Raw genomic sequence first — 21578 nt, 5'->3', positions numbered from 1 at the left:
AATCATGTAAAAGCCCTCCAGGTTACCCATCATATTGCTGAGATGCACTTTCCGTACTTTCACTTGTCCTGGTAAGCTTGTCTCATGGCTATGGTCAATTTTGCAGCTTAAAGATCAAGTGCAACTCTGTAAAGAACAAGAGGTAATATCACAGGTCATAAACATTTGTCCACGCCATTAAATTTGAACTTAAAATGCATGTAGTGATATTTCTTTAATTTTTATCTATATTTACTACATATTTAATTCAATTGGATGCATTTCTTAAAAATAACTGATGTAGGATCTCTCACTTAACTTTAGTTATCTGTCAAAACCATCCCCACCCTCTCTCTTTTCCCCAATTTTGTTTTTGTTAAGTTTTTTTGTCTGATCTTTGACTAATAATGAGGTCTGTTGTGAATTCTATTATTACTGAGAATGTAGACAAAAACAGACTTATTATGATTTCAAGTTGCATTTAATTTATAATTAGATTTGGATTTAGATCTCTTGGTTTTGGTTTTCATTCATGGTTTCAGGTTATAATGTAACAATTGATAATTATTTATGGTCAATTCTTATTATGATAATTGAACTTTTGTAGAAATATAATATTAAATGAAGAACACTTATGCAGCCTGTGAATTTGAAACTTATGTAGAGCTGTACCTTTAGGTTTAATGTAGGTGAAACAGAGAGAGCGGAACAAGAGAGCATTTGAAGGGTTAGAATGGTCCATGACGGGTTTTAAGATGCTTTTATTGTATTCCTTATGTGAATGGAGGACTGCATTATCATAACATTCGAGTTCTAATTTGTTGAAGTTTCTTGACGATTGTAATTCCCCTTGATTTGACCACCTGCATGTACTTCTTGTGTGCAGAGTTATGTTTATATTTTTAATAAAGTTCTACTTATTAAAAAAAAAAGAAAAGAAAAGTTTAGCTCCCAAACAAGCGTCTAGACGTTATTACTACTTCTACCTCAGTCTATGAAGTGGTTTATTTTGGGCCTATTACTGTATATCCTCTGTTCATGACTGTTATTATGATTGTGTTTGCATATAGAAATATCTATTCTATTATTTATAAAAACTATAATGTGGCAATATTCTAATATAGGGTGTAAATGTAATAGTCTATATAATAATCCTCTGTTTATGACTGTTAATGATACCTATTTTTAATTTTATTGTTATTTGTTATGTAATGAGTTCCATGTATTGTGTCACTTTATGATGAATTAGAATATAATAGTCTATATAAGCCAGTTCATAATTTTTGTTGATGGGGTGGGGAAAGTTCTTTTCTTGTGCTAAAATGTTATTTCTAATAGATGCTTCATAACGCTTCTATTGTGTGTACTTAAATCTGTGTATCCAACTACACTACAAGCATTGGCTTATTATAAAGGTATTCTCTTGGTTCCTTTCTAAATGTTTCCTTTATATAAACTCCCCACATATTTGTATATCTTAAAATCTATTACAAAAATAATTATTTTACTCGTTGCGTCATTAATAACTGATGGCTATTGCATCATCACATGTTTGTTTGAAGACTGACTTTAAATTCAAAGAAGTACGAAAGAATTCAGGGATTGATCGGATCAGATTTTTTGTGTTACCCAATTAGAAATTACAGATTAATTTTTTTTCCTGCCTGAATAATAACTAAAGACTTGAGGATACCATCATTTTCTAACTTTTTTTTTTCTTCAAATAATGTTAAATTTAGAGCAACACTGCTCAGAAGTATAAGGACTTTTAGCTTTCTAAGTGGTTGATATTTTGGCTCTTTTTCTACCTCCTAAGCCTTAGCTCGCTCTTCTTTTGACTGTGGAGTCCCATGTGAACTTGAGGCAGTATGACGAATGTTCTTTTTTAAACATACAGTTTGGAATCTGATGGCATATTTAACCACTTCAGGTGTTTCACTTTTTATTCAGAACCAAACACCAATAATCTGTTCTTGTTTGTTGAGGTTTTGTAATTTTGGAGAACTTATCAGTTATTTGATGTCTCACACATTATGGATTAAGGCAAGGAACGAACGTAACTTAAAATTCAGGCCTTGTTCAAATTGTGCCTAATTTGTAAACTCAGTGGTAATCATTTTTTCTTTTCTTATTTTTCATTTAGGAGTTCTCTTTATATTCTGTTTTCTTACTGTATTTCCAAAGGAGTTTAGATGAGTGTATGATTTCTTCACATATATAGAGAAGGAAAGGATGATGTAACTTAGATTTTCTACTATTGACAATTTACATTTTTCTACCTAAAGATTAGTTAAGAAGGTGATGTATATGGTTGCTTTGCTGATAATTACAGAAATGTAGAAAATATTTTTAACACTTGAGGGAGTAGCTAACAGTCAAAACACTACAGGACATTGCTAATTATTAAGGTATTATGTTCAGTCCCAATCTCCTGTAGACTTTAAGGTGATGTATTTTTATTTTTCTAATTAGTTGGATTTATTTTTATCAGATTTGAAGCACAAATTTCGAGCATCAACATTGGGATTGGAATAATTGGCATCGACAAGAAATTCGGGTAAGCTTTGTTTTCCTTTCTCACTAAGCTTGTGGAAGGTCTTACACTTGATGTGAATTGGTCTTGGTTTGGGCTGATATACCAAATACCTTGCATAAATGTCACATTTATAAACTGTTTTTCAAGAGGGTATAAACTGGTCATGTGATTGCATGTTTTAAGATTCTGGGGAGACCGTGTCTACATCACCATTCTCCATATGGCATGCTACTCACAGTTCCTTTGTTTTGAAGTTTATTCCCTGAAGCTGGAAGTTCAGTACTGGTGTCTGGGTAGCTCTGGTCTATGCATGTTCATGAGATGGCATTTATCTTTTCTGTGTGCCAGGTCTTGAAGAATTGTGACAGAAATGTACCTGTGATCAGCTGATCACAATTTGTAACCCGGGTAAAATAGTCTAACAGTTCACTTGAATGGGACTTGTAATTCTAGGCTAATACATATATAAATGAAACCAATTACTTAGCAATATGGTTAAATGAAACAAATAATTTTATCGATTATACATGAGCATACTCTTTGTTTGTTTGTTTGTTTTTGTTTTTTTTTTTGGTTTTGATAAGTTACATAAGCATACTCATTCTGTTACATGTAACTTTTTAATAGGTTTAAGAAAAGACTACAATAAAAAATTATTATATATCTAATAGTGAGTATATTTCTTGAAGGATTTATCAGTTGTGCTCCATCTTAAAAAATATTAATTGCTGATCTTAATCATGTTCATCAATTGCCAACCTTCCAGTTTCTTGGTGTTGATGATGAGAAAAGCTGGAATTTGCGGTAAGATTGTTTTCAAGTTTAGTTTGTGATTCTTAAACTTTTCCCCATTCTTCCTAGACAAAGGAAGTGGGGGTACACTAAGAGACCAAATTGGATGACATTATCAGGTTTCTTTACATTCTATTTGCTCGAATTTTTTTTTTTTTTTTTTTTTTTTTTTTTTTTTTTCTGCCATGTCTCACAAGGGTATAATACTATTCTCTGGGGGTTCCTATAGGAAGGCTTGCAAGTAACCTAATGGTCCACGTCATATAGACGATTTTTAGAGGGTTATTCGGGTATGGATTTTTAAAACTATTCGTTACATTAGCATTTTAGCTTTTGAAAACATATTTAGCATACCCGCTTCTGTTATTGCCTTTATTTGAATATTGCTCATTGCAGAAAGTCTTTATAGTTTGGCTTTGAGTTTAGAGAAGAGCTTGGCTTTTAGTGTTAATTGGATTTACCATTATAGCTGTTGGGTAATATGCTAGTTTTTCTATTTGTTGTTTTACAACTCCTGCCTTTCTTAGTGCATGTTATAAATCTCATTTTGAGTCACTGTTTACTTTTATTTATCATAATCTTTTTAGCATTTTGCATTAGATTACCTATGTTCTGATTGTGCTTCTACCTTAACTACTTGTTTCCGATTTAGTTTATCTTTAACAATTGTTTGTTGGGGATGTTGATTTTCTCTTTGACTTTATTAATTTATTTTTCGTTAAATGATGCTTGTGTATTTATTTTTTGTTTTGTATAATCTATTTAATTTCAGGGGTCATGCATTTTGCATCCTTATATATCCTTTTATGTAAGGTTGATTTGATTTTGTTGTTCTCTTTCGTATATTCTTCTGAGTTGAATTTGTTTTATTATTATTATTATTATTATTATTTTTTTAATATTCTTGGAAGTGTTTTCCTTGAACTATGCATCTGGGTATGTGTTTTTTCAGTTTGCTACATGTGGTGGATTCAAAGCTTGCGCCACTAAGGGTTTGCACTTTCCTCTTGTACATTTGTCTGCTAAGTGTTGGGTAGTATGGTAGTTTTTCTATTTGTTGTTTTGCAATTATTGCCATTCTTAGTGCATATTATATATCTCAATTTGAGTCACTGTTTACTGTTATTTATCGTAGTCCTTTTAGCATTTTTGCTTTAGGTTACGTAAGTTTTGATTGTGCTTCTATCCTAACCACTTGTTTCCAATCTACTGTAGCTTTAACAATTGTTCGTTAGGGTTTTTGATCTTCTCTTTTACTTTGTTAATTTATTTTTCGTTAAATGCTACTTGAACTATGTTGCTGGGTATATGTATTTTCAGTTTGCTACATGTGGTGGATTCAAAGCTTGCGCCACTAAGCGTTTGCACTTTTCTCTTGTAAATTTGTCTACTTGTCTTGTTTCTATTGACGTTTTCTTTGTACAGTACAGGATGCGGGAAACTTGTTGGACATGGCCTCATGCGTGTCCCAATTGTTTTTCTGCTCCAAAATAAAAGGCTGAAACGCACTACCTCTTACACCAATCTCCTTCCACTTCTTCCTCTCACGCCGATCTTCTTCTTCTTCCTCCCACGCCGATCTTCCTCTTCCTATCACGCCGATTTCTTCTTCTTCTTCAGCTCGTAAATCTATAATCCTATTTCAATTTTACAGTTTTGCCCTTTTGCCTTTCTGTCCACGTGTGCTTTTTATTGCTTTGTCTACATCACAGTGTCACACATTAACAGCTCTTTTATCTCCAGCCATCCTCTTGGACAAAAGATGTGTAAATAGATGTTTCTTTTCAAGTTTTTTCCGTCTTTTATGAGTTAAAAGTCTACCACCTATCAAGCTAGGTAGTCAACTTTTTACAATTCTTTTTTCATTCTCTAGCTAGACAGCATCAGTGGCTAGACTTTAATATGCTTCTAAAAGATTTTTTAACAATTATTTAAAAATATTTTTGTTAGAAAACAAATTTTTCAGGTTTGTCTTCTGTGTGTTTATTTGTAATTTTGAAAGTTTTTTAAGGTATACATGTTCAAAAGATATGTTCTTTGGTGATTGCCATCTTTCAATGTCTCTCGTATAGAATAATATTCTAATTGCATGATTTCAATACATGATCAAACTTTTAAAGAAATGGTTGCAATGTGACTGGTGAAAGATCCAGGAAAGGGGTGGAATTTATTGGAACACCTTTTTCAAGCATGCAAAGTCTCTTTAGATTTCTGTGAAGAAATGATTCGCTGACTTGCCACCCCTTTGGAATCATGTAAAAGCCCTCCTCCAGGTTACCCATCATATTGCTGAGATGCACCTTCCGTACTTTCACTTGTCCTAGTAAGTTTGTCTCATGGCTATGGCTAATTTTGCTGCTTAAAAATCAAGTGCAACTCTGTAAAGAACAAAAGGTAATATCACAGGTCATAAACATTTGTCCACGCCATTAAAGTTGAACTTAAAATGCATTTTTTATCTATATTTACTACATATTTAATTCAATTAGATGCATTTTTTAAGAATAAACGATGTAGGATCTCTCACTTAACTTCAGTTATCTGTCAAAACCATCTCCACTCCCTCTCTTTTTCCCCAATTTTGTTTTTGTTAAGTTTTTGTAATTCTTCATATTGACTAAGTTCCCCTTTCTATTTAGTTACACTGATGATATGGAGCTTGTTGATGCTGTGCATACGGCTATTTTGATGCTGAAGGAGGGGTAAATGAATGTTAAGCTTTTTTTCTTTTTTCTTTTTAAAGAAATATATTTTTATTTAAAAAGCTGTGGTGGGGTGTAGCTAATATGGTAAAAGCTAGGGCATTGGTGGAGCTCAATGGAAATATATATATATAAGTCAATGATAGTACTTTTTATCATTGAGTTTTTTATTCATTATTCTTTCTTCGTCTCTAAAAAAATCAGGTTTCCTTCGTTTTTAAATATTTTCTATTTTGAGAACTATTTTCTCTTGGCAATATATTCTTTTGATATACAAAATAGGCTTTACCTTTTGGTGCTTCTCTTACATGCATGCCATGTTCTAGGAGTGTGCCCTGTATTGCTCATTTTTATTGAAAATGTTTTACCTTTAAAAATACAAAGCATCATACAATGTATACTTCTTTTTAGGGGGGATGTCTTAATTTTCATTTGTTGCCTAATTTGTCTCCTCTTTCATCATCTCTTGCTCAGCTTCCTCCCAATGCAATTACATCAATTATTGATGGCTTGAAGAGATTGTACATTGAAAAGCCAAAGCCACTGGAAGTTGTAAATGAAATTCGTTTGCAGAATGGAGATATTCTGATCTTTCTAGCTTTGTTGTCAAGTTTCAATTGTAGTTATAACACCTTTGTAATGGAGGATTGATTTTTATTTGTATTTTTGCAGACGGACGGTGATTTTTTTGCTAAACCCATGGTCTTTTGGGTCAATATTCAACTGGGAAGACAAATTTTATAAACGCTTGCTAAAATGCCACTATCCAGGTTAGTTAAGTTTTATTTCTGTTTGTCCCTTCTGATTTGTTAGTATGACTGGATCTCAAAGATGAATGTCTCTTATAATTTGTTTGAACAGGTGCTCACATTGGACTATAGCCTACAAAAGACAGATTTTTTGTTGTTGTTATGGTATCACTAGTCACCCTCACTTTCCTATGTTATTTATGAAGGCTAATTAAGTTTAAATGCACTATAGAAACAACAACAGTGTCGCATCAACACTAGGTAATAGACACCAGCAGCTTATTATAAGAGGTGGTTTATTAGTAAAGTTTTGTATCATTTTTGTAATTGAAGGTTAGGGTCATGTGCTTATTAATTGATTGTGTCATGTGCTTAATTGTTGATTAGTTAGGAGCCATGTGCTTAACAGTTATTTAGTTAGATCATTAGATCGGTGTAGCCAGCTGGCAGTTAGTGTTAGTCAGTTAGTTGTGTTCATGAATTGTGTAAAGGTTTGGAGACGGATTGTAAGAGGCATGCAATAAGAATTCAGACTGTTCATATTCCTATTCTTCTATAATCCCTTTCAATTCTTCTAAGAGACATGGCTGCCCTCTTAGTCAGTCACTCACCATTTTATTTACATATTTTTCTTGTTGTACAATTCTGGTTTGTCTTGCATCAAATCTCTAGCCAACCCTAGGTGCTGAGTCCAAGTTCATCCATCTCTCTTTTTCCTGTTCTATAATTTCATGTTTCAAAGTTTTGGTTTGTCTTGCATCATTGTGATAAAACATTCTCCATTATCCCAGGAAGTTTCTTTTGTGCTTTGTTGTGGAGTTTGGTAATTCAATTTGAGTTGACATGGGGTTTTTGCTTTATCATGAGGTGGGCTTTTAGGTGTGTGTAAGAGATATTGTCCATAATCTTCCTTCTCTCTTACTTTCGAAATTGTTAGATATTGATTTTGTTGCTTCATACAGGTACTTGAAACAGTGTTAACTTTGTTGGTGACTGTAGTTGAGGACGTCGAATGCTCCGATATAGCTGATGTTATTGTTGAACTCAATCTTTTGAGTGCTTCAAATGCCCTTTAAAGAAGGTAAAATAGTTCTTTCATTCCTTTGGTTTCTTTCTAGCAACTCCAATATGTAAATGTCCTTGACACCGTCAGCACCATCAAGTTTGCAACTCAGTGGTTCAGTGATTGCTATAGTAATCATTTCTTACTGACTTTATTTTAAAACTAATATACTTGATTATCATTGCTTGAAGTTATGAGTAAAAACTAATGTTAGTTTGTGTTTTGGTATCTAAAGATGTTTCTGTATGGCTTTACATGAAATTTGTTAGATTGTGACCTGTTATGTTTGTCTTTATTGTTTGTTTTTGTTTCTTGGTGAAATTTTATGGCTTTGTTATACTTTTGAAGGAGAATTTACATATGATGTAAATAATTCTGTCGTATGTTTTTTGGGTTTTAGTTGGACAATAATGAGCTTATCTACTGATGTTGCGAAATTGTTTCTATAAGAACTTTTGACAACCAAGTGTTGAAATTCTTTTCCTTTTTTTTTTTAAAATTTTTGGGTGGGATTGAGAAAATATTGCAGGTTTACAGCTTGGTGTCTTGGAAAAGTGAAAAGTATCCAGTCTTTTAACCTTGATGACAATTCTATGTTGTGACTTCTTGATCGAGGTAGGGAGATTGTTATATTAGAGGTAATGTTGCACATGTTTCAATACTTGGCCTAATGACTTTGATTGATTCCTGCTAGGTATTGAAAATCGAAGTTGTTATGGTTGGTTTGTGCGTAGGTGAAAGTGTTATTCGCAGTGTTTTCTTTTTTTGGATAAACTTATTCATTGCTTTTTTGACATTTTTATTTAGTTTTATTTGATCTTAGGCATCATTTTTTGTGGACTAACTGATTTTTATGATGTCAACTAAAAAAAAAAAAATCAACTAACCTAGCATGAATGAAGGTGCACAATCTGGATACAATTGATAGTTATTAAAGCTTCACTAATTTAGACTGCCCTGAATACATTATGTTTGGAAATATATGGAGAATTTTTGGCTACATAGAACACTTCTTTGCCTTTTTAGTTTGGAAATATATGGAGTTAAAAGGGAGTAGGGATAAACGTGTTTTTTCAGAAAACCGTTTATGTTTCTTGAAGGTGTAAATGATTTTGATTTATAAAAAAAAAATTTAAATGTTTTCTGTCTATATATTGTAATTTTCCGTTGACTAAAATTTTTTGAGACATCAAATACCTAAAAGCACAATATCAATTTATGCCAAAAACAAATGAAACCTTAGAGTTTTGTTGTTTTTTGGATTGGTAAGTAGTTGTACATGCACTCGACTGTTCTTGCATCATGACCTCACACTCCTTTCCATTATTGTTGGAAGCAGAAGTGCCATTTAAGCTAGAGTTCATTGGCTAGGACCTTGTTTTGTGATGATTTGTTTGCTTAGAATGGAGCGACCCTGCCAAAGCATAAAGTTGGGGACTGCATTTTTTTGTTGTTGCCTGGTATAGAGATTTATAAATTCATCTTTTGCTAAACCTAAATATTTGGCATGTTGGACAAAATTACCTATTTTGTAAAGGAAGAAAGGATACAAGCTCTGGCAATATAATTTTTTTTTTCTCCTTTTTGAAATTGTAGAACTTTTGAATGCTCCTAGGACCTGCATTTTTTGTGTCATTAAATTTGAGAAATTTATTTATTTGACTTTCTTGTCCTTGATTTTTTCATTATTTTATTTCAAGGCAACAACCGGCCTTGTTTTTACAGGAATGGAACTAAGGTTAGTAAGCTTCACCATATTTTTCTAAGCATCAGAAAATTAGGTAAGCGTGTTTATTATTTATTTATTTTTTTATGAAGTTGAATACAGTTGAGTCTTTACTTTTCTTGCTTGTGGTGTAAGGCCCTTTGGAGTTTCTCTGCTGGTTGCTGGGTTTGATAATTATGGACCGCAATTATACCAGGTATTTCTTTTTCTGATATGCTTTAAATTATAGTTACTAACTAGCTCCAATTTAGGATTGGATTATCTAATGGGTTGCAACTCTGGACATTTTGGCATACAGAAAACTTCTTTTACACTAAATTTATGAAATTCTTTTGGCATTGCCTTGTCTTAAATGCAATATGATTTACTCTTTAAAATGTTAATTGATGCTGTTAGTGACTTAATATTGGCTAGTTGTAAATGTGAATTTTCCACTCTGGTTGTAGCATAAAAAGAGAGTATAATTACTATCCTTCTGCTCTATGAGTAGCCTAGTTGAGGCAATTACTATCCTTCTGCTCTATGAGTAGCCTGGTTGAGGTGTATTCCTTTGGCAAGGTTTAGACATTCTTCCAAGGACACGCTAACTCCTTGTTGCATATGTCACTGTCACGTATGCTGACAGGAACAAAAAATACCCTCATTAATTAATTCAAATTATTAAATTTGGTTTTAAAAGTCATATAAACAATCTAGAGTACGGTGTTGTAAGCTGGTTGTTCGGAAAGCGCTGTTGGCCAATGCTAAATGGGAATGCCCAAATTTTCTATTAAGCATCCAGGAATGATGATGGAGCGTGGATTCTTGGCTTCTCCAGACACATTGGCATCACCTCTAGTTTCATGGCTGAGTTATGGGTTATTCGGGATGGGCTGGCGGTGTGTGTAGAGAGTAATTTCCAGGTTGTAGAGATTGAATTGGATGCTAAATCTGACTAACCCCACACGAACTAACATGATTATTTCGCCTATTGTTGATGATTGCAGGCAGCCGGCCAAGAGGATTCCCCAAGTCAGATTTAAGCATTGCTATAGAGAGGCTAACAGATGTGATGATAAGCTAGCTAGGATGGGAGGACAACAGTCTATTGATTTTACTGTTTATGACTGTCCACTTGTGGAAATAGTCTTTTGTTAATTTTGATTTTGCTGGAATGTACTTGAGTAGGTGTTGTATTGAACCTTTTATTCCTTAGTCTTAATATAATCTCCAGTTTACCCAAAAAAAAAAAAATGAATTACCAAATTTATCCTTACCATATTAACAAATTACAAAATATAAAAAGACTAATTATTCCACTTCTCCTTAATTTTAAAAATATCTAATTAAGGTGGAGGATAACTATTCCCCTCTACTCTCATTCCCTTGCTCTCCTTTCCTTTACTCTCCTCTCCCTCCAAACTTCTAAACATAGCATGGGATTGGAATAATTGGCACCGACAAGAAATTCATGTAAGTTTCGTTTTCCATTCTCATTAAACTTGTGGATGGTCTTATGCTTGATGTGAATTGGTCTTGGTTTGGGTTGATATTCCAAGTAACTTGCATAAATTTCACATTTATAAACTGTTTTTCAAGTGGATATAAACTGGTCATGTGATTGCATATTTTAAGATTTTTGGGAGGACGTCTCTGCATCACCATCCTCCATATTTTTATAGATTTTGGTGCTAGGCTGCTATTTAAGGCCTTTGTTTGCACCAAGTTGGCTTTTGTAAATCGGTTTGATTCTGTTCTATGGTACCATATGTATACTTTTATTGCCCCTTTGTTTTGTATAGCTGGTAATAATAAGTTGCCAAATTTAAATTCACTTTGTTATATATTGAAAGTATGTGCATCCATTTTGTGTATTTTTAGGTTGCATTTGTGAATTTTATTTAGGACAAAATTTAGTTACAAAATTGGTTACAGCTTACATCTTTTTTTTAAATCATTCATGGTCGCAAAATTTCTAGAAAATTAAAGATTAATAGTTATGTCATTAATAAATTGTTTAAATTGCAAGTTTTTGTAATTAAAAATTATGCATAAAATATAAGCTTATAGGTCATATAGTAAATAATATCTGATTGACACAAAATTTGACGTGTATTAGGACAGTAAAAAATATGTAATTTAACAGTTAGATTTTTAAAATATGTAGTAATGTTTATTTTATCGAGTAAGGTTGTAGTCTTATGGTACAACTAATTTTGTAACTAAATTTTGTTTTTTTATTTAATCCCAGTACTCTTGGCATGTTTTTAGCTGGCTACTTTTTAAGGAGTTTGTTGCAGTAAACTTGTCTTCTCACAATTTGCCTGTAAGTGTTTTATATACTGTTCCTTTAAACATGATAGTATCCTTTATTAAATTTATTTTACGAATATTGGAGCTCAAGAGTTTATTTTTAAGGTAATTTCTTCCTCCTTTTATACTTTGACTAGTGTGGGTTGCACTTTGCATGTGCTGCTCTTTTAGGGAGAAAATTAAGATAGATTTTTTTTTTTTTTTGGTCGAAGAAGTATAAAATCATGTACTTAAATTTAAAATAGTTATTTGAATATTTATTTACTATGACAATTTTTTTGAACCTATTTACTAAATGTAATATCTACTTATCAAAAAATGCTATAAAGAATAATAATGAATTTCATCATATTTTCACAATATTTAAATTTTCGCAATGAATGTGATATATGCTACAATTTTTTTGAAGATCTTCATCAAACTAAATATTTGCAATCATCTAAAATGAAGATTTTGTTATCTGTACTTCATTCTTTACTATCTTATTTTATGAGTCTAACTATGATGTTTAACTTACTATTTTTAATGAACATCCTTTTAAGCGGGAAAAGAAATTAAAAAAAATAACAAAATAATAAAAGACATCTGTCATCAAAGTTTCTATTAGATAAAATTATAAGTCTGGAAGATTTAAACCTAATAAATTAGTGTTCTTTAGGTAACAAATATAACACCATATATCATCATTCTAACTTTCCAAGCATGACTACCAGTCTACCACATAAAATTTAAAATATACGAAGAAAGTTTTTGGGACATTAAAATTTAGTAGGAGCATTTTAGACATTGCACAATGGAATATTTTAGGAATTATAAGATTTCATTAGGTTTAAATAAGAGAGTAACAATAGAGGTATATGTTCATTTACAAAATATAAAGGAAGAAATTATTTAAGTTTAGTTTAGGGGGGAATGAAACTACCCAAACATAAAGGAGGAAAGTGCTACTTCATCAATTTGTGTGTATGTGTGCGCGCGTGTTTGTGTATGTGTGTAAAACAATGTGTTTTTAAAAAAAAAAAAAAAATTAAAACAATATGTTAAAAAAAATCAACCTAAAAAAGCTATACAAAACAATGAATTTTGGTTCAATAAATTGACTAAACCAAAAAAGAAGTCTAGGACCACAATAAAATGTCACGATATTTTTACAATACTTTTATTTCTAGCAATGGTGGGTCTTGGTATGATATTTTATTATTTTATTTTAGAGAAATGCATTTCTAAAATATTTCATAATAAATTTTAAATGGTAAATTGTTATTGGTTTTAAATTGGGCTAACCACTTTTAACCATGCATTTAAAAAAAAAAAAATCAAAAGCCAATTGAAGAAAATTGTGCCTAAAACAATGAATTTTGACTTACCAAATTTGACTAAATAAAAAAAAAAGCCTAAGAACACAACAAAATATCACAATATTTTCGTAATATTTTTTATTTTCCAACTTTGGTAGGTCCCAGTTTGATATTTTATTATTTTATTTTTTTATATTCACAGCATTTTCACAATAAATCTTAAGTGAAAAATTATTACTGGTTTTAAAATTATGCATTAAAAAAAAAGACAACACAAGAAAATTGTGTATGAAACCATGAATTTTGGCTCATCCAATTTGACTATATCTACTAAAAAAGAAGTCTAAGAATATAATAAAATATCACAACAATTTCACAATACTTTCATTTTTAAGATCTGAATAGATATATTTTTTATTTTATTTGAGAAAAATGCTACATCCATAGCATTTTGAGAGCAAATTCTAAATGAAAAGTTGTTATTGGTTTTAAACTGAGCCCACTACTGATATCACTTTTTTATCCATTAAAAATACCTTGCCACACAAAATTTGTTGTGAAATTATTATGAAAATGTTGTAGACATAACATTTTTTATTTTTATTTTATTTTGATCATAAGGAACTGAGATCTCAACGACTGTGAAAATATTGTGATGAAGAAGATGTTATAACATTTTCATAATACATTTATTTTTAATTGTGATTGGTCTCAAATCTCTTATTTTAATATTTTTATTTTAACCTTTAAAAAATTGACACCTTAATAATTGTGAAAATATTGTAAGAATTTGTTGTGTTAGTATAATTGTGTATGCACATATAGTATTTAAAAGAAAAGACAAAAAGAGCACAAGCAAAACCAGCGTACTCTAAAAAAGAAAAAAAAAAAGAGGCCAATGAATAGTGCAAATTGTCAATAATTGTAAAAATATTGTAAGAATTTGTTAAGTCACATATAAATATTTAAAAGAAAAGACAAAAAGTACACAAACAAAACCGGCTTACTGTGAAAAAAAAGAGAGGATAATAAACCGTACGGGTTGAACAAATCAAATGCACTGTAGTGATTTCACTATTTGCGCATTGACGCTTTTTATATATATTTTTCCATTTTTTCCTTTTTTACTTCCTTTTTTACTTCTTGAACTCCATTTTGGTGAGCAATCCACTGATTTGTCCTTATTGTTGCAAGATTTCACCACCCTCTTTTAGAGTAATTATCATTGCGAAAATGCTTTGTGCTTTGAGAGTTATCGATAAATTTTAAAAGAACGCATTATTTATTAAAAACATAATGTTAAAAAGGTTAATTGTTCAACTAGAAATTCAAGGACTAACCACATACATATATAAATTTAAGGATGAGATTTGTAAAAATCTCTTCGAAATATTGCCATTCAATTGGTTTCTCAAAAGAAATTCCTTTCCTTGTTCTTAATTCCTTTTTCACGCTTGGCTTGAGAATACGCAACAATATGTACTAACCCTTATCCATATGTCTTAGCCTTAAATTATTATTATTATTATTATTTTTATTTATATAAAGCTAGAGAAACACCCAACTATACACCCCATTCCTTTCCTTGTAATTGATGAAACTAATTTTTTTTTTAGCAAGTACCCGTGGTGGTTTGGTGTGTAAGTGCTAAAATTCATTCTCAAATTAACCCCCACTATTTTGTGAAATTAGTTGTGGGTGGCAGGAAAAAAAAAAACCATTTTGTAACAACCGTCAACATACTACCACCAATTTGGCAAGTTGTTGCTTCCATTTTTGTAGAGTCCATACTCAAATAACAATAATTGGTGAAATGATTGAATAATATTATTTATAGTTTAATGGAACTGTTAAATGGAGGCATAAGCTGATAAGCATAACAATAAGATAAAAGACTTATCATAAATCACATTTTGGAGTGCAACACCTAATCAACTAATCTGCAAATATTGGGATATACCTCTAGGCAATGAATAGACACCATATGAAAAAAAAAAAAAAAAAAACTTCCTCCATTTTAAGTGTCTCTTTGTCCTCTACTAATTGATGTATGGCAAGGTCTGAATTTTATTTTTATTTTTTCAATTTTAAACTTTGGATATTTCAACCAAAAAAAAACCTTGTGACAACACACACACAATATAAAATGGAACACTCATAATAGAATTTAGGATTTGTATCCATACCATAGGTGATAGGACCAAAGCCTAATTACTTATCTTAAGTCTCAGCCAAAAAAAGAAGAAAAAAAGAAGAAGAAATTGCTTATCTTAAGACATGGCTCTTTGTACACCACTCCCCAACCCAGTCCAATTTTTACTTTCTTTTTTTATTGGGTAGAATGTCCAATTTTTACTTTCAGTTTTTAAAGGTTGGAAGCTAGAAACTGTCTTTTAGCCCAACCTTCCATAACTTGGGGTTGGCCTGATGGGCTTTAGGCCTGGCATCCAAAGATTCAGTGGAACACAAGCAAAAATGTGATGACTTACCTTGGAGTTTCCCTCTCTCTCATCCATCTTGGCACTGGATCTGGAGCAGCTTTTGCCACCAGCAGAAAGAAAGATAAGTGGCAGCAACAGATGAACCATGACTACCACATCTTTATCTCTATCTCCCAAACTTTTGCTCTCCATTTCCAAGCCCAAGCCTTACAATTCTGTTAGCACCCATAATTCCTCTCTACCATTTACCTCAATAACAACCAAAAATACCATTCTTTTACACAACCCACCTCACAGAATTACTCAGAAAAGCACCCAGCTTTGGAGAATCTCTTCTGCCTCTGAAGGTGAACTAGTTCTACCATCAGAAGCTACCCCACTAGAGAATTCCCAGGAGATAGTGTCAACAAGTGATGATGGTGTCTCCACCATCATATCAACTCTTCTCTTCATTGCTTTTATTGGTCTATCTATTCTCACTATTGGGGTAAACTCACTTTACAAAAAGTTACATTTTTTTCATGTGTAATTACTTGTGTTGCTTGTTCTAGTTGCCTATAATTGTGACTTTGCGTTGTGGGTTGTTGCTAAATTGAGTTGGTTTTGGGTCCCAGGTTATCTACATAGCTGTGACAGATTTCTTGCAGAAGAGGGAGAGAGAGAAGTACGAGAAAGAAGAAGCAGCTAACAAAAAAAAGAATGGGAAAAAGAAGAAGGTGAGAGCAAGGGCTGGGCCAAGGGGGTTCGGGCAAAAGATTGATGATGATGATGATTCTGAATAGAATGTTCAGTGTAAGTTTTTCACTGGCTTTGTATCTCCAGATTGAAATTGGTGTTCTTTAACCTCTTTTTCTTCCACCAAAAGGAATGGGTTTTCTTTGTTCTTTTTACAAAAAATTTATGCTCATTCCGTAAGAGTGAGAGCTTTGTGTACTGCGTATGACAATTTTATTAATTCTCGCATACATGATGCTCAATCAAAACAATGGAGCTGATGTTAATTAGCCTTCTAGGCTTTATGGTTCTTTTCAAAGTTGCAAAAGTATTTGGAATTAATTCCCTACTCGACTCCCACTTGGATATCTAAAGCAACGAACTTTTCTGATTTTAGGACATTCTTGCTTAATGGTTTTATTATGAAACATGAATTCAAATACGAGAGATGGAGAGAGCTTGATGCATATGTGATAAAATTTTCTTTGGCCCAGTAGTTGGATGTCCACCTTTATTTTTTGCTCCCCCTCCCCTCTTCTTTTGGAGAATATCTAGAGTGGATGAAGTTTTTCATATTGGTCAAATTTAATTTCTTTCCTCAAGTTGTGTTAATGTAGTCCCTAAAGTTGGTGGTTTAGTGTTCTAAACTATGTGATTAATTAAATCCTCTTTTATCCCTTGCTGGTTTGAGGACTACTTTTTCCTTTCCCCTCCATAAAGAAAATCTACATTCAGTAATAGGAAAAAATCTAATTTGCATCATATTTGGAAGAGACGAAAAGACAATATCAAGGGTTGCGCTTCCTTGTGAAACTTAATCTAGCATCTTACAACACAATGTGACAACCATGACTACCGATGTCTGCATTAAAGGCATCCCTCTGGCTCTGTCTCAAGATGGAATGATGAGTGACGGTCATCCTCACTTCATCTTGCTCATTGCCAACAATCTGCACATGTTCCAAATTTAGTGGTTGCAACTAACCGTGAGGATTGAACTTTTTGTGAGACTTAATCTTAATCCGATACTAATGACGTGAGTTGACACCAGCCATATATCACATGAATCCACGTTTTGGATGGCATGCCTCTCTTGTAAAAGTAATCACATGTTAAAATTTGGTGAGCTTCTTCACTTTGCGTCGAATTAAAATTAGGTGGAACCCATGTGTTGGGAATACACATGTGACTAAATTCCATATTGAATAAAAATATCAAGAGTGAATAGTTAATATAAACATAGTTGGGCCCAAAGTTATAGACTTTATATCTTTAACATGGGGCCTAGGCCCTAGAGTATGTAAGGGCCTCACTTGACTATGACACTTTTCCAACATAGTTTCATCATAGGGGTTGTTAGTTCTTAGAACTAGGGGTGTCAATGTTCGACACGGGTTTTTGCAGGTTAGGGTTGTGCCTCAATGGGTTTGGGTCATAAATGGGTCAATTCAAAAGCGACACGATAAAAAACGTGTCATAAGTGGGTCAACCCGTATAACCCAGAATAGACACATTTGACACGCCAATTTGTTTATGTCAACTCAAAATGACCTATTTAACACAACATGTTTAACTCGTATAACAAATAATATTCATTTTATTTTAGATTTGTAAAATATTTTTTATATCGAACATATATTTTAAATTTAAAAAGAAAAGTGAGTAATTACAAAAACTTACAAGGGATATGTACAAACCCTAGATCTCTAAACCCTACAAACCCTAAATCTCTAAACCTTCTTATAAATAACTAATTTTATTTTATTTTTTAATTTCAGCTGTACTACTCACTCTACTGTCTTATAGTCTCATGCCCAATTCTCAAACTCAAAGTCTCAAACCAGTTATTGCTCTCTCTCTCTCTCTCTCTGGATGATAATCATAGTCATAGTCACGATTAGTCTACTATTTGCTCAAATTATTTCAATATTGATACTTAGCATATAGTGAGTTCCAAGGATATTATATTTTTGTTAAATTGTGTTGTTTTGAATTTGGGTTGAAGTGTATGCACTTCTTTTAGAGTGTTAAGAACTTATTTATAAATGAATGTTATATTTTTGTTGAACTATATTATTTTGAATGTGGGTTGAAGACTTGAAGTGTATGCACTGCTTATGGAATGTAAAAAAAAAAATTATTTCTAGATGGATGTGACATTAAATATTATGTAGGTTGAAATGAGTTGTAGTACATTCATGTCAACTTAACACAACTCGTTTATTAAGCATGTCAAATGGGTTGGGTCAGGTCAACCCGCCTTATTAACAAGTTGGGTTAGGGTTGAAGGATCATGACACGATTATTAAATGGGTCGGGTTAGGGTTTAGCCATTTAGTCGAATACCCCTACCTCGACACGACACGAACCCAACACGCTAACCCAAATTGACACTCTTGCCTAGAACTGTTAAGTGCGTAGCTTTACTTCCGGCGGCATGAATCAACTTTTAAGGGCAACACATTCGCCTAACTCTCTAGCTCTATGAGAGCATTCCTAAACTTATTTTAACATTCTCTTCTTCTTTGTTGATTATTTCCATTAAACTTGTTTTCTTGGCTGAAGATTTTGTGTATTAATAGAAGGCGAAAATGCACTTTTGGTCCTTACATTTTGAGTCAATTCTCATTTTGGTCCCAAAATTGATTTCTTTGCTAATGTCATCCTTAAAAAATGAAAATCGTTTTTAAAATGGTCCTTTACGTCAGGCTAGAAACGGAGAAATCCTACGTGTCTAATGGAATGCCATGTTTGCTGACATGACGCTTAAAATATTATTAAAAAAGATTATTTGGCATTTTTTAATGCCATGTCAGCATTTTAATTTTTTTAAACAAAGCCACGTCAGAAAATTTATATAAAAAAGAAATTAAATTTTTAAAAAAACCTTAAATCTAATTTAATTAAAAAAAACTTGTTTCTCAAAAAAATAAAAAAATAAAAAAACAACTTGCTGTTCTTCCCCATCAAACCCAGGAAGAACTCAAACCCAGATTCTATGAAAACAAACCCAGCAACCAAACAACAAACACAAACCAACACCTATCATCCCACAGCAAAAGAGCTATTTCATTTCAGGCTTATTCTTCTCTCTCCTCTCTCACTTCTTTTCTTTGTTCTCTCTTCTCTCCCCCTGTTCTCTGTTCTCGTCGAGACCCAAACCCACCAACCCAGCAACCAACGTCGCCGAGGCTTGTTCTTCTCTCCGTCTTTTCTCTGTTCTTTGTTCTCTCTTCGTGGGTTTGCGTGGATTGAATGGTGGATCGAAGTGTGGGTCTTGGGTCTGATTGTTCATGGGTCGGAGCGTGGATCGTAGGAATTGTGGTCCGATTTGGTTGATTTGGTTTGTGGGTTGTTGTTTTTTTTTTCTTTTTTTCTTGTTGTGGATGGTGGTGATTTCTTGAGAAGTGGTGATTTTTTTTTTTTTTTTCTTTCTGCTGCTGTGGTTTGGGGTTGTGGCTGGTGGGCGACGGTGGAAGTGGTGGTCGGATTTGTGGGTTTGGCCGTGTGGTGTGCTGTTGGTTTGGGTTTTTGTTTCTGTTGTGGTGTGCTGTTGTGGTTCTACCGATCTGGGTCTGTGTTTGTTGTTTGAGTTCTGGGTTTGAGTTCTTCCTGGGTTTGATGGGGAAGAACAGCAAGTTGTTTTTTTAATTTTTAATTTTTTTTGAGAAAAAAGTTGTTTTTTTTTAATTAAATTAGATTTAAGGTTTTTTTAAAAAAAATTTAATTTCTTTTTTATATAAATTTTCTGATGTGGCTTTGTTTAAAAAAATTAAAATGCTAACATGGCATTTAAAAATGCCAAATAATTTTTTTTAATAATATTTTAAGCACCACGTTAGCAAAAATGACATTCCTTTAGACATGTAGGATTTCTCCGTTCTAGCTTGACGGAAAGGACCATTTTAAAAACGATTTTCATTTTTTTAGGGATGACATTAGCAAAGAAATCAATTTTGTGACAAAAATAGGAATTGACCCAAAATGTAGGGACCAAAAGTACATTTTCGCCTTAATAGAAACTATTTCCAACATATTCATCAAAGTGAAATCCTAAGCTTCACTTGCAGCCGGCCACTGGCTTTGCTATAATAAAGATTAGAAGGAATACAGTGGTGGAGGACTGGTGATTGGATTGGAATATGACAATCTATAATAGAATATCTCTGCCTTTTGCTGTTGACATTGAACTTTCTGTCGGTTGGACAAACTCAAATGCTCTATCAGCATGAAAACAACTGGTGTAATGCCAGAAGAAATCTGCTAGAGGGTAGAAGCTTTTAGTCAATCGAAGTGCTTCAGAACTGCATGTGTAAAATCCTAAAAATTCAGACAGGCAGCAAGGACTTTCATAAAATTTGAGGTAGGGGCTGGCATGATTGTTGGCATCCAATGGGTCCTCTTTATCCCAGATTCTGTTTTAGGGGGGGTGATATGAGATGCAGCTAGCAATGTTGATGCAAAGATCTCTAGTTTTCTAAGGAGAAAGGATTGGATTTGGTCCCCTACTCAATCAAAGGACTTAGTAGAGAGATTCAGAGTCAGCTGCATCCACGTAACTGACGAGGATAAAACAATCTAGTGTATAGGTGGAATTTAGTTTGGCTCTCTACAACAATTCCTAGGCATGCCTTTATTCTGCAGTTGGCATTTGAAAATAGGCTTCCAACCGGAGTTAGACTACTGCAATGGGAAGATCATGGTGATGCATTGTGTATTTTATAGAAAGGACAGTGAGCACAAGAATCATATTTTCTCTAAGTGAGGTCTTCTCTAGTAGAATATGGAAAGCCTTTATGACTAAGTCCTTGATTTGTAACCCAGTAATAGAGTTGGACAGATTGGTGGCCTGGAGCTTGCAAAATTTGAGAGGAAAGGATATTAGTGCTGTGATTTGTAGGCTGGTTTATGGGAGCAGCTTTTTGTAAAATCTGCTGTCAAAGAAATGAAAGAATTTTTGGGGGCAAAATCCTAAATGAATAAAGCCAAATACAGGATGTTTGTTGGGAAACAGGAACAGACATTGTGGTTCTGTTTTGAAGTGTCTTTTGGGAGGTTGTGCTCTGTTGATTGTTTTTGCTGAGTTGGGTAATATTTTGGTTTTCTTTTGTGTTGCAGCTTTGTAACTGCTTTTTGGGCTGTATTTTGTTCTTTCTATGAGTTGGAGCTTTGATTTGTTGTTTATTCTTCTTTGTGTTTTAATGAAAGTGAGATGTTCACAAAAAAAAAAACTAGACGTTTTCGCAGAAAACACCAAAGAGTTTCAATTGAACTACAAGACTCTTG

The 21578-nt window shown here is 32.8% G+C and overlaps 2 protein-coding genes across 7 annotated transcripts; both read left to right on the top strand.

Annotated features, from left to right (window-relative positions):
• Nucleotides 1-3641: 3641 nt before the first annotated feature.
• Nucleotides 3642-10761, top strand: LOC142607222 (uncharacterized). 6 transcript variants are annotated; one of them, XM_075778647.1, is made up of 9 exons: nucleotides 3642-5630; nucleotides 5947-6009; nucleotides 6682-6779; nucleotides 7721-7839; nucleotides 8351-8436; nucleotides 9522-9559; nucleotides 9683-9743; nucleotides 10322-10425; nucleotides 10534-10761. In XM_075778647.1, the coding sequence occupies exons 5-9, from the start codon at nucleotides 8404-8406 to the stop codon at nucleotides 10682-10684; spliced, it is 387 nt and encodes a 128-aa protein (XP_075634762.1). In that variant the 5' UTR covers nucleotides 3642-5630; nucleotides 5947-6009; nucleotides 6682-6779; nucleotides 7721-7839; nucleotides 8351-8403; the 3' UTR covers nucleotides 10685-10761. The 6 variants fall into 6 exon arrangements, 1 of the variants encoding a protein (XP_075634762.1); XR_012839267.1 differs by having other exon boundaries at nucleotides 3642-6009; nucleotides 6484-6779; nucleotides 9522-9602; nucleotides 10322-10449; XR_012839266.1 differs by lacking the exon at nucleotides 10322-10425 and having other exon boundaries at nucleotides 3642-6009; nucleotides 6484-6779.
• Nucleotides 10762-15603: 4842 nt separating this feature from the next.
• LOC142607025 (uncharacterized) lies at nucleotides 15604-16643 on the top strand. The gene is made up of 2 exons (XM_075778431.1): nucleotides 15604-16065; nucleotides 16193-16643. The coding sequence occupies exons 1-2, from the start codon at nucleotides 15724-15726 to the stop codon at nucleotides 16358-16360; spliced, it is 510 nt and encodes a 169-aa protein (XP_075634546.1). The 5' UTR covers nucleotides 15604-15723; the 3' UTR covers nucleotides 16361-16643.
• The last annotated feature ends 4935 nt before the right edge of the window (nucleotides 16644-21578 follow it).

This window comes from Castanea sativa, chromosome 8, assembly GCF_040712315.1.
Source record: "Castanea sativa cultivar Marrone di Chiusa Pesio chromosome 8, ASM4071231v1".
Taxonomy (NCBI): Eukaryota; Viridiplantae; Streptophyta; class Magnoliopsida; order Fagales; family Fagaceae; genus Castanea; species Castanea sativa.
Note: the sequence above shows the minus strand (reverse complement) of the source record. Positions and strands in the feature narration are given on the sequence as shown.

Bases quoted from the DNA above. Each gene is read 5' to 3' on its own strand.
- LOC142607222 (XM_075778647.1), top strand. From the start codon at position 8,404: ATGACAATTCTATGTTGTGACTTCTTGATCGAG. The intron at 9,560-9,682 runs GTTAGTAAGCTT...TTGTGGTGTAAG, and splicing joins TTTACAGGAATGGAACTAAG to GCCCTTTGGAGTTTCTCTGC. The intron at 9,744-10,321 runs GTATTTCTTTTT...TTTTCTATTAAG, and splicing joins ATGGACCGCAATTATACCAG to CATCCAGGAATGATGATGGA.
- LOC142607025 (XM_075778431.1), top strand. From the start codon at position 15,724: ATGACTACCACATCTTTATCTCTATCTCCCAAACTTTTGCTCTCCATT. The intron at 16,066-16,192 runs GTAAACTCACTT...TTTGGGTCCCAG, and splicing joins TATCTATTCTCACTATTGGG to GTTATCTACATAGCTGTGAC.